The 15,134-nt window shown below is 47.5% G+C and overlaps 1 protein-coding gene across 4 annotated transcripts in view; it reads right to left on the bottom strand.

Annotated features, from left to right (window-relative positions):
- Window positions 1-15,134, bottom strand: part of GNAL (G protein subunit alpha L) — a 255,958-nt gene that overhangs the window by 11,614 nt on the left and 229,210 nt on the right. For all 4 annotated transcript variants that reach the window (XM_068147622.1, XM_068147625.1, XM_068147624.1 and 1 more), the window contains 5 exons: window positions 6,539-6,593; window positions 3,781-3,854; window positions 2,852-2,910; window positions 2,496-2,616; window positions 727-857 (listed from right to left, as the gene is read on the bottom strand). In XM_068147622.1, coding sequence (XP_068003723.1) covers window positions 727-857; window positions 2,496-2,616; window positions 2,852-2,910; window positions 3,781-3,854; window positions 6,539-6,593 — 440 coding nt within the window. The remainder of the gene's footprint in view (window positions 1-726; window positions 858-2,495; window positions 2,617-2,851; window positions 2,911-3,780; window positions 3,855-6,538; window positions 6,594-15,134) is intronic.

Raw genomic sequence — 15,134 nt, 5'->3', positions numbered from 1 at the left:
GTTAGTAGAAGACTTTCTGCCTTTTCTGACAGGTAGCTGTGAGCACTACCCCAAGGGCACCACTGGGGTAAGGCAGAGACTAGGGGTCAGAAAGTGGAAGTTTGACCACTTTTGCTAGGCACAGAGCTGAGATATTTGGGAAGCAAGTATCAGAGTTTACTTAGTTGTGATGCTACAGTGGTGCAGGAATCATTCTACTTGAAATGCTAAGAAACCAAACTCATGATAATGGCTCCATCATCACAGCTCTCTTTGTATTTATTGCTGTGGTTTTCCCCTTTTCAAAAGAGGAAAAACCCCCTTGCTGGTCTGCTGGGCTTCTCCACTGTATCTGCAAAGGCTGAAGTCTTGCAGTGATGGAGGGTGCAGAATGGCTGCAAAATCAGTCTAACAAATCCCTAATGAAGTTTAGCACCACAGGCAGAAGCATCTGGCAGGGAAGAGACATGCCCAGCAGCTTTGCTTTCACGGGGGTGTGGATTGCTCCACAGGAGGGAAAAGCAGGTGCTCTGCAGCAGCCCCCCACATCCTCTCCAGCAGCCAGAGCCCCTGCAGACCCTGCCTGTGGTGGGGTACCGCTGAGCTACATGCTGCCAGCACACTCCTTACCTGACCAGCATTTGTGTGGAGGAATGCTCTGTGCTTGTGACTGTGTGTGTGTCTGAGAGAGAGAGAGAGGAGCTAGGGGCTGGGCCATGTCAGCCCCTGGGTGGTGCCAGCCCTTACCATCCTCGGGTACAGTGTAATGAGCGTATTCAGGAAAGTAATCTTCGATTTTTGACTTCCCTGCCAGGACTTTTTCAGCCAGCATGTCCTGTTTGTTCAAGAACAGAATGATGGAAATGGTCCGTAACCACCTGTCAGAAAACAAACCACAGGGCTGTGTTAGCTCTCTCACACCCTCACCAAGGGGAACACATCTCTTCCACAAAAAATGATCTGGTTATCCCTGCCTTGACAGAGGGAGGTTGTGTGGAATATGCTTCAACACAAACAACCAAGATGACCTGAATTGCTGTTTTGACTGGGCTGTGCCTGTGCTGGTGGGACAGGTGTAGGATCTGTAAACACAGTTATAACCCCCCCAGCAGACCTTGCTAACACAATATTCAGACATTTGTTTCCACATTACCCTTTTGATATCAGGTTAGGAAAAGGTTATTTCCGAAAAGCACCCAGTCCAACATCAGACATTGCTGCCTTCTTTGTTTGCTTTTGCTGAACCAAAAGGCTGGAAAGCTGCCACTGTCTTCCCCAACAGCTCACCCACACGGATATCCCATCTTTCAGGGTAGCCTCTAGGACAGCTGATGAATCAAAAGATTTCTTTCCTTCCCCAGTTAGCATCATCGCTTTGGGCCCAGATTGCTATTTGGTCTACGATGTACATGCACTGGTGGCAGGATGGTGATTTAATGGCAGTTACAATCAAATTTGATCTGCAGTATCATCCCACAAGGCAGCTCTCAGAGAAGAGTCCTATGGGAGCAGCTGCCCTGTGGGTATTCAGTGCAGCACCGGCTGGTGAATTGAATGGAATGCCAACAGCTTGCTGCTCCTGCTGCTGCGTTTGAGGAGGAGACTAAATGTAGTTTGGAGGATACTCTCAGCCTTGGCCAAGCAGCACAGTGATGCCAGGAAGGGGTCTCCTTTGCTTCCCTCATAGCATCATAGAATTGTCAGGGCTGGAAGGCATCTCAAGGATCATCTAGTTCCAACCCCACTGCCATGGGCAGGGATTCCTCACACTAGTTCTAGTTGCTCAGAGCCCTATCCAGCCTGGCTTTAAAAACTTCCAGGGATGGAGCTTCCACCACCTCCCTGGGCAAGCTCTTCCAGTGTTTCACCACCCTCATGGTGAAGAACTTCTCTTGACATCCAGTCTGAATCTATTCACTTCTAGTTTTGCTCCATTCCCCCTTGTCTTATCACTACCTGACATCATAGTATCAGTCAGGGTTGGAAGGGACCACAAGGATCATCTAGTTCCAACCCCCTGCCATGGCCAGGGACACCCCACACTAGATCAGCCTGGCCAGAGCCTCATCCAGCCTGCTCTTAAGCACCTCCAGGGATGGGGCCCCAACCACCTCCCTGGACAACCCATTCCAGGGCTTCACCACTCTCCTGGTGAAGAACCTCCTCCTCACCTCCAGCCTGAATCTCCCCACCTCCAGCTTCATTCCATTCCCTTAAAGTCCCTCACAAACTTTTCTGAAGGCCCCCTTAAGATGCTGGAAGGCTACAATATGTCTCATTGGAGCCTTCTCCTCTCCCATGGGAGCTGGCACAAGGAGCTTGCCCTTTCCCAGCTGCCCCCACACCCTGTGTAGTTCTGGCAGCAGCGGTGAAATGCTCTGCGCACTGATCCTGCACCGTGGCCCTACCTGGACACTGTCTGAATGAAAGACCTGAGCATACAGTAAGGGGAAGTCCTACTTTGTAAGTGTAACTGTAGCTGAAGCAGGGGGGGTGAGGGAAATGAGGTGTCTTACCTGTTATTCCAAATACTTTTGAAAAGGTCCAGGGATTCCCGTAGCCTGTTTGTGTTGTTGTCCTCCCTTATGACCATGTTGTAGCTGCTGCAAGCCACAACGAAGATGATAGCTGTGACATCTGGGCAGAGCACAGGAAGGAAACAAAGGAGAGAGGAAAGAGCACCTCTGTTATCCTAGCACATACTCCTCAGGCTAACACTGCCATTACTCCCCAAACTGCCAAAAGCACCCCAAGAATGTATCTCTGACAGTGGACTCCTGTGTTAGTGACACCCTGTGTATGAATGTGAGTATTAAGCTGCTCACACACCAGAGAATAAGCTCAAAGTAAAAACAGGGAATGTTTTTCTTACCGTTAAAGCATTGGATCCATTTTCTTCTCTCATCTCTCTGGCCACCTACATCAAACATGCTGTTAAAAAGCCATAGGATGTTATATCACTTATGTGTACTAGGAAAGTCACATGAAGCATGCAGCAGGAGGGTTTAGGTTGAAAATCTGACAGCCCCAAGGACTGCCCAAAGGGAGAGGGAATCGCTGATACTGCACTGCACATCAGAGAGCTGCACAGCTGCACCTGCCCAGCTCTGCCAGAAGCAGACTACTGACCCATAAAATGAGAAACACACTATTTTTTTAGGGCAACTCTTGGCCTTTCCAGCTCACAGAAGCACATGTGGCATGTAAGATTTGATCTACAGCACTATAAACAAGGACAGGTATGGGCATACTCAGGAGGGTGGTGGGGAGAGTGCATCTCTGCAAGGACAAGGACAAGGGGGCAGCTCTACTCCATCAGTGCCACCTCCTTTCTGGGAAAGGACTAGTGAGAGGGGGCAGCCCCATGGTGGGTGTTTCACAGATGCACAGCACAAAAACTTCTACAAGCACAGAGCCTACAGTCCCTGGAAGAAGGGAGAAATTTATCTCCCCTTGGCCTGCTGTACAAGACCTGACTTGTGGCAGAATTCAATCTGACTCCATCAAGCTCTTACCCTCAAAAATATCTGACAAGTTTATAGTGCTGTATGATGGAACCAGTTAGTTAAAACAGCCACAACCCCACAACAGAGCACTGCCAATACACAAAACTGCCATCAGCTCTTTTTACAAAGTATGAGGCCATTTTCCTGGGATCTATGGAAAGAAAGCTAAAAAACCCCACCAGAAAACCCTGGTTCCCACCCTAAACCTACCACAGGAAGCACACATGAGCACAGACATCTGAACTAAGCTGTTGAAAGTTAGTTTGGATTCATGAATGATTACTAAGAAACTTACTGGAAATTTACTTTATCTACTTGAAATCTTGTTTCAAAAATTCCTGATGTCAACACTCTGCATCTTAATAGGTCCTGCAAATGAGAAGACAGAAGCTGATTAGCAAGGTGTTGTTTGGTTTTTCTGCCCCCTAGTATCTGCTTTTAAAAGCACTGGATATTATCTTCCATGAAATGTCTGAAATGTTCCATTCAAAGATCGATCAAACCCATTGGTAAGTCTGTGCTTGTCCATAGTGACACATGGGTAGACACAAACATCACCTCTGCATGGGGCTTGTGCATACCTGGAGAGCAGAAGACCTTATCCACGTTCTTTATGCACACTGAAAACTGTTATTGGTGGCCATATCATGTTGTGTGTGATGTGGCTAATCAGATCTGAAACAAAAACTAAGCAAAATACGTTCTTCACCTTGTAAAGCCAAATAGTCTGATGTCAGAAAACTTCAGTTGCCCAGGCAACTTTCACACTGCCCTCTTTTGTAGTGAATGAGGCAGGAATGCTGGCAGAGGAATAGTTTGTGACTGGGTAATTACAGCTCTGTAACAGAGCACGGGGGAACGGAACTTAAGCTGTACAGAAATGTGGCATTTCTTCCTTAGTTTTCAAACTAGACTTTGCAACTTAAATAACATCCTTTTAGTAATTAAAAATACTAACTTCCTAGATTCCCAAAGGAAGTAGGCAAAAGGCAATTTCTGCTGCATACCTCAGGCATCTAGCTCACCACGTGCCATCGTCGGCACAGGCAGCGCTTTTAGCCTTGACTATTCAGCACTGCTGCTCAGGCAGCAGGTGCAGAACAAAACTAGAGGCTGGAGAAGGCTGGTGGCTGCCTGGTGGAGATGAACCACCCTGAGAAGCCACCTCTGAGCAAGGCTTTCTGCTTGGGGAGGGGAGTGCTCCCTTCTTGAGGTGAGGGAAGGGCTGTTCAGTCTAGCTTAGCTCTCCTTGCCATGCAGTGGGAAGGAAAGCACACTCAAGTCATTATTTGGGGTATTGCCAAAAAATGTATGCAAGCCAGGGAAAAAAGGAGTGATTTTTACCAGTTAATTCAACAGGAGAACTAATACAGCTAACAGGATGAAAACTCCAAAGCAAAAGAGAATCCTTTAGAGCAAAAGTTTTCTGCCTGTCAAACACCAAAGGTATTTTCTGAGCTTTGGAGCCCCAGGACACTTCTTCCCAAAATAAATACCAGGAAAAAATTCTGTATGATGAAGGACTGCTCCAGGTAGAGAAAGGGCCTCCCAGGACAAACATGGCAACAGTGACACACGTAATGAAACCAAAAATGAGGCTTTGCTTCATTCACTTCTCTCCCCAGCTGAGTGGTATCGATGCTGAAATCAGGCCATGAGGCCTAGATGGAGTAAATCCCATTGCGACTTCCTTGGCCTGAAAATATCTGGAGGGCTTTAGTAATTGATCCTCTACTGAGTCAACTATACAAGCTTCACCTTATAACACAAGGCTTTGGCTGCCTTCTATTTCAGGAGACCTTAAAGAGTCTGTCTAAGTCATGGGACATGCTTGTGTTTATAGAGCCGAGCTAGGTCTGAAGGAACAGGCTCTGCTCCACACACTTCCTTGTGTGGTCTCTGGCCAGTCACTTAATTTCTCTGAAGTTCAGTCCCCAACTGCACAATGAGACTTGGCAACTGTGTTTTTTTACATCTTGCATGGTTGCAGTGACTTAACCACTGCAAGGATTCTCTCCTGCCACCTTCATTTGCAGTTCACGACGTGGTGCACAATCTTGGCCGAGACTGTTAGATGATAGATACCAGCATTGAGAAATGACAACCTCAGAATAAATCTGCCAAAGGAAACCACACAGCCTGAGCTCAGGCAAGGTGGCTGAAGCAGCCCACCATGGTGAAGTCCATTCTTACTTCAAGGCTGCACCACTTCAGCCTCAACTTTACTGAAGGAGTTTCCCAGTCCTCTGTAGAGAGAGGAACAATGTGTACTGTTGGTCATCTAAGGCTTAAAGGGAAACTCTCCTGCTCACTGGAGATGGGCACAGGCTGGAAGGACGGTGTCTGCATGCCACAGAAGTCTGTGAAGTCTGTTGGTTTTGTTGATGCTCTCCCCTGAATTTGGCCACTGGACCCACTGGAAACTTCTCTCTCTGAAGAGCCTGTCTGATGGACATGGGACATCTCCTTCCAGGTTTCCATCACCTCCATTAGTGAAATAAGACATTGCTTCTGTGTAGTGAAGGCTGGTGAGGGAAACCATGGGCTTTTACATTTGTATTTCCTCTTCCCCTTGCTTTGTTTGTGGGAAACAGAATCATAGAACAGTCTGGGTCGGAAGTGACCTCCAAAAGTCACCTAGTCCAACCCTCTCTGCAGTAAGCAGGGGCATCCTCAACTAGATCAGGCTGCCCAGAGCCCTGTTGAGCCTGACCTTGAGTATCTCCAGGGATGGGCAACCTGTTCCATGGCAGAGAACTTGTTCCTAACATCCCATTTAAATCTACTCTCTACTTTGGAACCATTTCTTCTTGTCATATCACTATGGGCCTTTGTAATGGAGAGCAAGAAGAAATACCAGCCTTATTACAGACAGGCCTGCACCACCAAAAAGCCTCTGCTTCTTTAACACCCATTAATTAAACTGCTAGAGTGCATTTTGTACTATGTGGTATGCCCCGTCTCCAGCCGCTGTTGGGACTGAAAGCAGTGACATGGAGAATCCGTACGGCAGGGTGTCTTGGTTCAGCCCCTGCCCCATGAGTTACACTGACCTGATCTGTGGGGGTGTAGTCATCCATACTGACGCTGTCAATTCTTTCCAAAAAGCTGGAAGACAAACAAACATGCACTTAGACATGCAAAATACTGCCTAGGAGAAGACTTTTCACTGCCTTTTCTGGTTTAGACTCCTGCTGCAAAGCAAAACACAAGCCCAGTGGTGAAGGTGCAAGCCTGACAATTTGCTTACTGTGGTAATCCACCATACTCCCATTGACTGAGGTTCCATCTGAGCCAAACAGCTTCATACCCAGACTTTGTTTCTATACAGCTCCATATTTACCATTAAGCAGTACCCACATGTGGTCCAAATACAGTTAAAGTAATAATTTTGTGAGGGCCACTAGAAAAAAAAAAACTAACCCTGTGCCATTACATTGTATGGTTGCTTAGACATAAAAAAGATTTTGGGGTTTAAAAAGGGAAATGGGGTGAAGCATTGCCTTTGTTTAGCATAATGCTAGTCCAGCATCGTGTTGTATGAAACACAGGCTCAGTAGTGTTAGCAGAAATGGGTGTTAATATACACAAATAGCTTTGGATTGATATAGTATCATAGTATCATTCAGGGTTGGAAGGGACCACAAGGATCATCTAGTTCCAACCCCCCTGCCATGGCCAGGGACACCCCACACTAGATCAGGCTGGCCAGAGCCTCATCCAGCCTGGGCTTAAACACCTCCAGGGACGGGGCCTCGACCACCTCCCTGGACAACCCATTCCCGGGTTTCACCACTCTCATGGGGAAGAACCTCCTCCTCACATCCAGCCTGAATCTCCCCACCTCCAGCTTCATGCCATTCCCCCTAGTCCTATCACTACCTGACATCCTGGGAAGTCCTTCCCCAGCCTTCCTGTAGGCCCCCTTCAGATACTGGAAGGCCACAATTAGGTCACCTTGGAACCTTCTCTTCTGCAGACTGAACAGCCCCAACTCCCTCAGTCTGTCCTCATAGGAGAGGTGCTCCAGCCCTCTGATCATCCTTGTGGCCCTTCTCTGGACATGTTCCAGCACCTCCATATCCCTCTTGTAATAGGGGCTCCAGAATTGGACACAGTACTCCAGGTGGGGTCTCACCAGGGCTGAGTAGAGGGGGAGGATCACCCCCCTCGACCTGCTGGCCACACTTCTCCTGATGAGGAAGGGATGCAGGACATGCTGCCCTGAACACTGCAACTAAAGCATTAGAAGAGGAAAGTAAAATGGACTTGAGGCGAAGGCTAACCAATCTGACTCTTTACCTCACCAAAAATCAGTGAGATGCATAAGGTGAAAAAACAAACTTACAACTGCAGGGAAGGGTGAGAGAAAGGGGAATCAGAAAATAAGCAGGGAACCGCGTTCCCCAGTTATTTACAGCACCTTTTCAAGCTTTAATTCTTTCCTAGGGCAGGCTAGAATGGCAGTATTAAGGATGCAAAGATGATTTTTCATGCAGAATCACAGACTCACTAAAGCTGGAAAAGACCATAGAGTCCAACTGTAACCCAACCAACACGATCGTTAAACTATGTCCTGAAGTGCCTCATCTGCAGCTTCTTGAACATCTCCAGGGATAGTGACTCCACCACCTCCCTGGGCAGCCTGTTCCAATGCCTCACCACTCTCTTGGTACAGAAATTTTTCCTAATGTCCAACCTAAACCTCCTCTGGCACAACTTAAGCCCACTTCCTCTCATCCTTTTGCTAGTTACTAGGAAGAAGAGACCAACATCGGCCTCACTCCAGCCTCCTTTCAGGTAACTGTAGAGAGCAGTAAGATCTCCACTCAGCCTTCTCTTCTCCAGTCTAAACAACCCCAGCTCCCTCAGCCACTCCTTGTACAAGAAACCCTCCAAACCCCTCACCAGCCTCATTGCTCTTCTCTGGATACCCTCCAGGAACTCAGTGCCTTTCCTATAGTGTGGCACCCAGAACTGAACACAGTACTCGAGGGAGGTGATCCTCCCCCTCTACTCAGCCCTGGTGAGACCCCACCTGGAGTACTGTGTCCAGTTCTGGAGCCCCTATTACAAGAGGGATATGGAGGTGCTGGGATGTGTCCAGAGAAGGGCCACAAGGATGATCAGAGGGCTGGAGCACCTCTCCTATGAGGACAGACTGAAGGAGTTGGGGCTGTTCAGTCTGCAGAAGAGAAGGCTCCGAGGTGACCTCATTGTGGCCTTCCAGTATCTGAAGGGGGCCTACAGGAAGGCTGGGGAAGGACTTCTCAGGATGTCAGGTAGTGATAGGACTAGGGGGAATGGAATGAAGCTGGAGGTGGGGAGATTCAGGCTAGTTGTGAGGAGGAGGTTCTTCCCCATGAGAGTGGTGAAACCCTGGAATGGGTTGTCCAGGGAGGTGGTCGAGGCCCCGTCCCTGGGGGTGTTTAAGCCCAGGCTGGATGAGGCTCTGGCCAGCCTGATCTAGTGTGGGGTGTCCCTGGCCATGGCAGGGGGGTTGGAACTAGATGATCCTTGTGGTCCCTTCCAACCCTGAATGAAACTATGAAACTATGAGTACAGGGGCATGATCGCTTCCCTATACAGCTAAAACAGACAGGTTCTTCTCTCTCATTTCCACCTGCTGCTTAAGATTTCATGTGAGCCCAGCAGGCACATTTTCCCCAGACTGCCCATCTGACTTAGAAGCTTTCTTGAATTTCTGCATTGTTACTTGGAAGTTGACAGTGAGTATCCCACCAGCTGACTCATCCTGCTACAATATTATCAAGATTTCTTTATCAGCTGGCAAGTTTTCCTCCCCAGTTTCACTTGGGTGTGCACGTGGAATCTACTTAATTACAGTGGGAAAGACAAAACCCCGGTGAACTCTTGACTTCCAACGTGACTCACTGTTAACAGAGGGGTCACACAGGCTGACCAGTTGAAAAAGTACCCCCCCTAAAAGCCTGTTTGTCATTCTCATACCATTTTCCCACGGATATGAACCGAGAGGAAAAGAAAATACGCAGTGTATATATTTACTTACACTATTTTTCCTTTTCTGAACCCCCATTGTTAGAGCAGGGAAACAAAATGTAGTATCTGCAGTCAGAATATCCATCTTTTCTTTCTGGATGATCAAAGACTAAGGCTCTTGTTTAAAAAACCCCAAACCCAATCATGGTTTAGCGCCATGCAAGGGCTGCTGGATAGCAAAACTATAACGAATAAACACTAAAGGAAATAATAGTTTTACAAAACCTCCTCCCCCACCAAAAGCTGCCAGAAGCAAAGTGCATCTTTATAGTCAGCTATGGGTACCAGCAGAAAAGAGCCATGTTCAGACCCAACCTTTTGGCCAGGTGATTTTCAAAACCTTGAGAATACTGATGAAGCAAATTCAACTTCAGTTAACCACATGGGCAACGCAGACACCGCAGCAGAGCGATGCGCTTTAAACTGGAGCACCTGTCCTTAACACAAACTCTCCTCTTGAGAAGAGAAACAAAGGCAAAAAAGCCAAAACCCCCCAAATGCCTCCAAGCTGAATCCAGTCAGGTTCGCAGAATTGATCCCAAATGGTTAAATGTGGTATTTAGAACCAATTCACATCTCCCTCACCTCTACAAACAGCACTTCAAGCAGGTTGTTGGTTGTTAGCATTTGCATTTTTCAAAGAGGTAAGGAACAGAGCAGTGACTAACAGAGAGTTATGCTACAAGTAATCCAAGGCAGGGTAGGAAGGAGGTAAGTCCCTGGATAGGACTATAGAATGCTTTTGGTTAGAAAAGGCCTTTAAGATCATTGAATCCCACCATTACCTAACTTTACCAAGTCTGGTGCCAAACCATGTCCCTCAGCACCACACCTCCATTTTTTAAAATACCTCCAGGGATGAGGATTCAGTCACCTCCCTGTGGAGCCCATTCCAGTGTTTGATAACCCTTTCAGTGAACAAGCTTCTAATATCCAATTGAAACCTCCTCTGGTGCAACTTGAGGCTATTTCCTCTCCTCCTGTCACTTGGTACTAGGGAGAAGAGAACAACACCCACCTTGCTCCAACATCTCTTCAAGGAGTTGCAGAGAGTGAGGTCTCCCCTCAGCCTCCTTTTCTCCAGGCTAACCAACCCCAGGTCCCTCAGCCACTCCTCACCAGACCTGTTCTCTAGACCTTTCATGAGCTTCATTGCCATTCTCTGCACACACTCCAGCACCTCATGTCTTTCTTGTAGTGAGGGGTTCAAAACCGAACACATGCCTCTAAGTGCCTCACCTGCACCAAGTACAGGGGAACAGTCACTTGGCTACTCCTTCTGGCCACACTATTCCTGATACAGGCCAGGATGCTGTTTTGTGGCCACTTGGGCATGCTGCCAGCTCATGTTCAGCTGGCTGTTGATCAACACCCCTAGGTCTTTCTCTGCTGGGCAGCCTTCCAACCACTCTTCCCCAAACCTGAAGTACTGTGTGAGGTTGTTGTGACCCAAGTGCAGGACATGTCACTTGGCCTGCTTGAACCTCATACCATTGGCCTTGGCCCACTGACCCAGCCTATCCAAGTCCCTCTGTAGAGCCTCCTCAAGCAGATCAACACTTCAATCATCAGCCTCCTCCTATTAAAAGGATCCATTTCAAATACCCTAAACTGCAACACCACAGTTAAGAGAGAACAAGTGCTGACAAGTGTCATACACTTAAAAACCTTTCCCTTGACTTAGCAGCTGTAACGTTTTGTGCTTGTAAGGTTGCTGGCCGCATGTGATCTGTATTAAATTCAATACAACAATGGTCAAGGTTTTACCTGCCACCCCACTGCACTGAACTGCAATGGTATCACTAGAAACCAACAAATCAGCATGCAAACCCTATTAGGTTTTGGCTGAGTTGTGAGAGGTGGGCTTGCTAAGAATCCTTTGGCAAATACTTTAAGCGTTCACCGAGATTTCTAGACACTAAGTACAAAACGCTTTCCCCTTTTGAAAGAAAATCAGTTCTTCAGTATCCTTCACATAAACTCCATACTTGGTTAATTAGCACAGTGTCAAAAAATAGCTCTGACAGGTAATGCACATGGTAGGTACAAATGATGGATTCCAGCACTGCCTCATGACTGAGTCTGCCAAAGGTTAGAGCTGGCCTCTAAATGAGTGACAGATGCTCTCTACTATCTCCTCTCCCTTCCCAAAATGGGAAGAGAAAAGGGAATAAGGAAGAGAGACTTAGGGACTGGAAAAGAAAACTAAAACAACTTCAGTGAAAATCACAGTAAAATCAAATATATACAATCATACATGAAGCAAATACTGAACCCAGCTCTCCTGATGAGTCACCATCACTGCTGACACTGTGGCAGAAATTTCAGTGGCAGAAGGGAACCAGATTCAGGAGATGGATTCTGAAACTGGATTCAGGAATTCATGGATCAATATCAAAGGCAGAGCAGACAGAGTCCTCCTCAAACACTGCCCAGTGGAAAAGAACTTGACCCTGGTGATCCCTCAGGTCAGTCATGAGGATGATGTCCTTTGTTGGTCTGTTTAGGGTTGTCTGCTCTGTCCGCTCATCCCCACAGATGCTACCTCTGACTTGCACCCCAAGGTGGGGCACAAGACGTGGTAGTGCCCTTGGTCTGCAGAGGAGCAAGTCTAAGCCAGAGCCTTTCTGCAGCTCAGCCCTTGGCAGTAACTCTCCCATCAGTGTTCTCATTGCTACAAGCAGCTGTGCAAACCTGCCCTGAACTTCAGAAAGTGCCCTCACTGAGCAGAGACTGAGCTGGGAAGTCACAGCACTGCCCAGAATTGGTTCTGGTCCAGCTCATATGGGGACACACTGACTTCAGAAAGTGCCCTCACTGAGCAGAGACTGAGCTGGGAAGTCACAGCACTGCCCAGAATTGGTTCTGGTCCAGCTCATATGGGGACACACTGACTTCAGAAAGTGCCCTCACTGAGCAGAGACTGAGCTGGGAAGTCACATCACTGCCCAGAATTGGTTCTGGTCCAGCTCACATGGGGACACACTGACTTCATCTTCACTACTGTGTAAAAATGAGAAAACTGGAACCACTTTCTAAATTTCTTTCTAAAGCATGTTAATTTCTACCAATCCTAAATGCATGCATAAATTATGTTCTGTCATAACAGACATGCTTTTACAGATATACATATCAGCAAATGTTAAATTTCTATGATTTAAATCTCGATTTTAAGTGCTTAAAGTATGAAGATACTACATAGTTTCATAGTTTCATTCAGGGTTGGAAGGGACCACAAGCATCATCTAGTTCCAACCCCCCTGCCATGGGCAGGGACACCCTACACTAGATCAGGCTGGCCAGAGCCTCATCCAGCCTGGGCTTAAACACCTCCAGGGACGGGGCCTCGACCACCTCCCTGGACAACCCATTCCAGGGTCTCACCACTCTCATGGGGAAGAACCTCCTCCTCACATCTAGCTTGAATCTCCCCACCTCCAACTTCATTCCATTCCCCCTAGTCCTATCACTACCTAAGATCCTGAGAAGTCCTTCCCCAGCCTTCCTGTAGGCCCCCTTCAGATACTGGAAGGCCAGCTGTGGCAATGCTCATGGCTCTACTCAAAGAATCAGTGTGAGGAAAACACAACTGCAGAAAAATGTAAGTAAAAATGGCCACCAGTACCTCTTTTACCTGGTGGTTTTGTTGGTGTGCCTTTATTTTTTCCCTTTCCCCAGCTCAGGGACAAAGTTATTTTCACAGAATTGTGCCTTGCTACAATTCTGACAGGTCTTCTAGGTCTGCAGCTTATCAATAGAAACCCATACTCAGGATTTATGTTAACTCTGCAGTGACTGCTCTGTAGGCATGTGCAATGAACTTTAAACTCAGACATCTGACTCGAGACACATGCTAAAATATTCCTATTTATACTTCACAATTGGGGTTTTATTTATGAAAGATCCAGCATTACCATTTATATGGCATTAAGGCTCTTCTTAATTGTATGGTAGGGTGCTTTCCATTTCCTTATATGGAACAGCACAAACTACTCTCTTATTTTTTAGCTCAGCCAGGCAAGACATTGGAAGGAAAGTCTTCACAGCTCTGTTTGGAAATGCAGCGGTTTGGTTTGCCAACAAATTAAAAGGAAAGAAAAATGGACTGATAAAAGTTGAAAAAAATACCTGATCACGAGCTACTGACATTATTATATCTATTATTAACCTGATCTGTAGCTTTATAAATATCTCCTGTTGAGTTTCCTAGGAAACTCAGCTGACACTTAGTTTGACAAGCAATCTCTACATTTTATATTATGCAAGCTGTGAACACAAAAGTACAGGTTTTAGATGTGCCTGCCAGTGTATGTGGGAACTATCAATAAGCATTATTCACTTCAAAAACCATGGCAATCTGAGCAGCAGTAGCAGCTATATAAGGATTTTATGGGAAAAAAAAATAATCATAAATGCACAAATAAAGAGGAGGTAATTGTACCTAAAATTCCTTTTCTCACTGGGTAAATCGCTACGTAGCTCTGTATAGATATTCTGACCCCATGAACAAAGTCACAATTAAAGGAGAAATCATGTCCCCCACAGCAAACTGCTATCTAAGCTGTCAGCCCGTGGCTTGGACCACTACACTCTGTGCTGGGTTAGGAACTGGCTGGAGGGCCGAGCCCAGAGAGTGGTGGTGAATGGTGCCACATCCAGCTGGTGGCCAGTCACCAGTGGCGTCCCCCAGGGATCAGTGCTGGGCCCTATACTCTTTAACATCTTCATTGATGATCTGGATGAGGGGGTCGAGTCAGTCATCAGCAAGTTTGCAGATGACACCAAGTTAGGAGTAGATGTTAGTCAGTTAGAGGGTAGAAAGGCTCTGCAGAGGGACCTTGACCGACTGGACAGATGGGCGGAATCCAATGGGATGGCATTCAACAAGTCCAAGTGCCGAGTGCTGCACTTTGGCTACGGCAATCCCAGGCAGAGCTACAGGCTGGGGTCGGAGTGGCTGGAGAGCTCCCAAACAGAGAGGGACCTGGGGGTGCTGATCGACAGCCACCTGAATATGAGCCAGCAGTGTGCCCAGGTGGCCAAGAGGGCCAATGGCATCCTGGCCTGCATTAGGAATAGTGTGGCCAGCAGGAGCAGGGAAGTCATTGTGCCCCTGTACTCTGCTTTGGTTAGGCCGCACCTTGAGTACTGTGTCCAGTTCTGGGCCCCTCAGTTTAAGAAGGACATCGAAACACTTGAACGTGTCCAGAGAAGGGCAACAAGGCTGGGGAGAGGCCTTGAGCACAAGCCCTATGAGGAGAGGCTGAGGGAGCTGGGATTGTTTAGCCTGGAGAAGAGGAGGCTCAGGGGTGACCTCATTGCCATCTACAACTACCTGAAAGGTGGTTGTAGCCGGGAGGGGGTTGGTCTCTGCTCCCAGGCAACCAGCACCAGAACAAGAGGACACAGTGTCAAGCTGCGCCAGGGGACGTTTAGACTCGAGGTGAGGAGAAAGTTCTTCACCGAGCGAGTCATTCGTCATTGGAATGGGCTGCCCAGGGAGGTGGTGGAGTCACCGTCCCTGGAGGCATTCAAGAGGAGATTGGACGTGGCACTTGGTGCCATGGTCTAGTCATGGGGTCTGTGTTGATAGGTTGGACTCAATGATCCTCGAGGTCTCTTCCAACC

This window comes from Melanerpes formicivorus, unplaced genomic scaffold (assembly GCF_026170545.1).
Source record: "Melanerpes formicivorus ecotype bairdi unplaced genomic scaffold, bMelFor1.0.p_v2 SCAF_15, whole genome shotgun sequence".
Lineage (NCBI taxonomy): Eukaryota > Metazoa > Chordata > Aves > Piciformes > Picidae > Melanerpes > Melanerpes formicivorus.
Note: the sequence above shows the minus strand (reverse complement) of the source record. Positions and strands in the feature narration are given on the sequence as shown.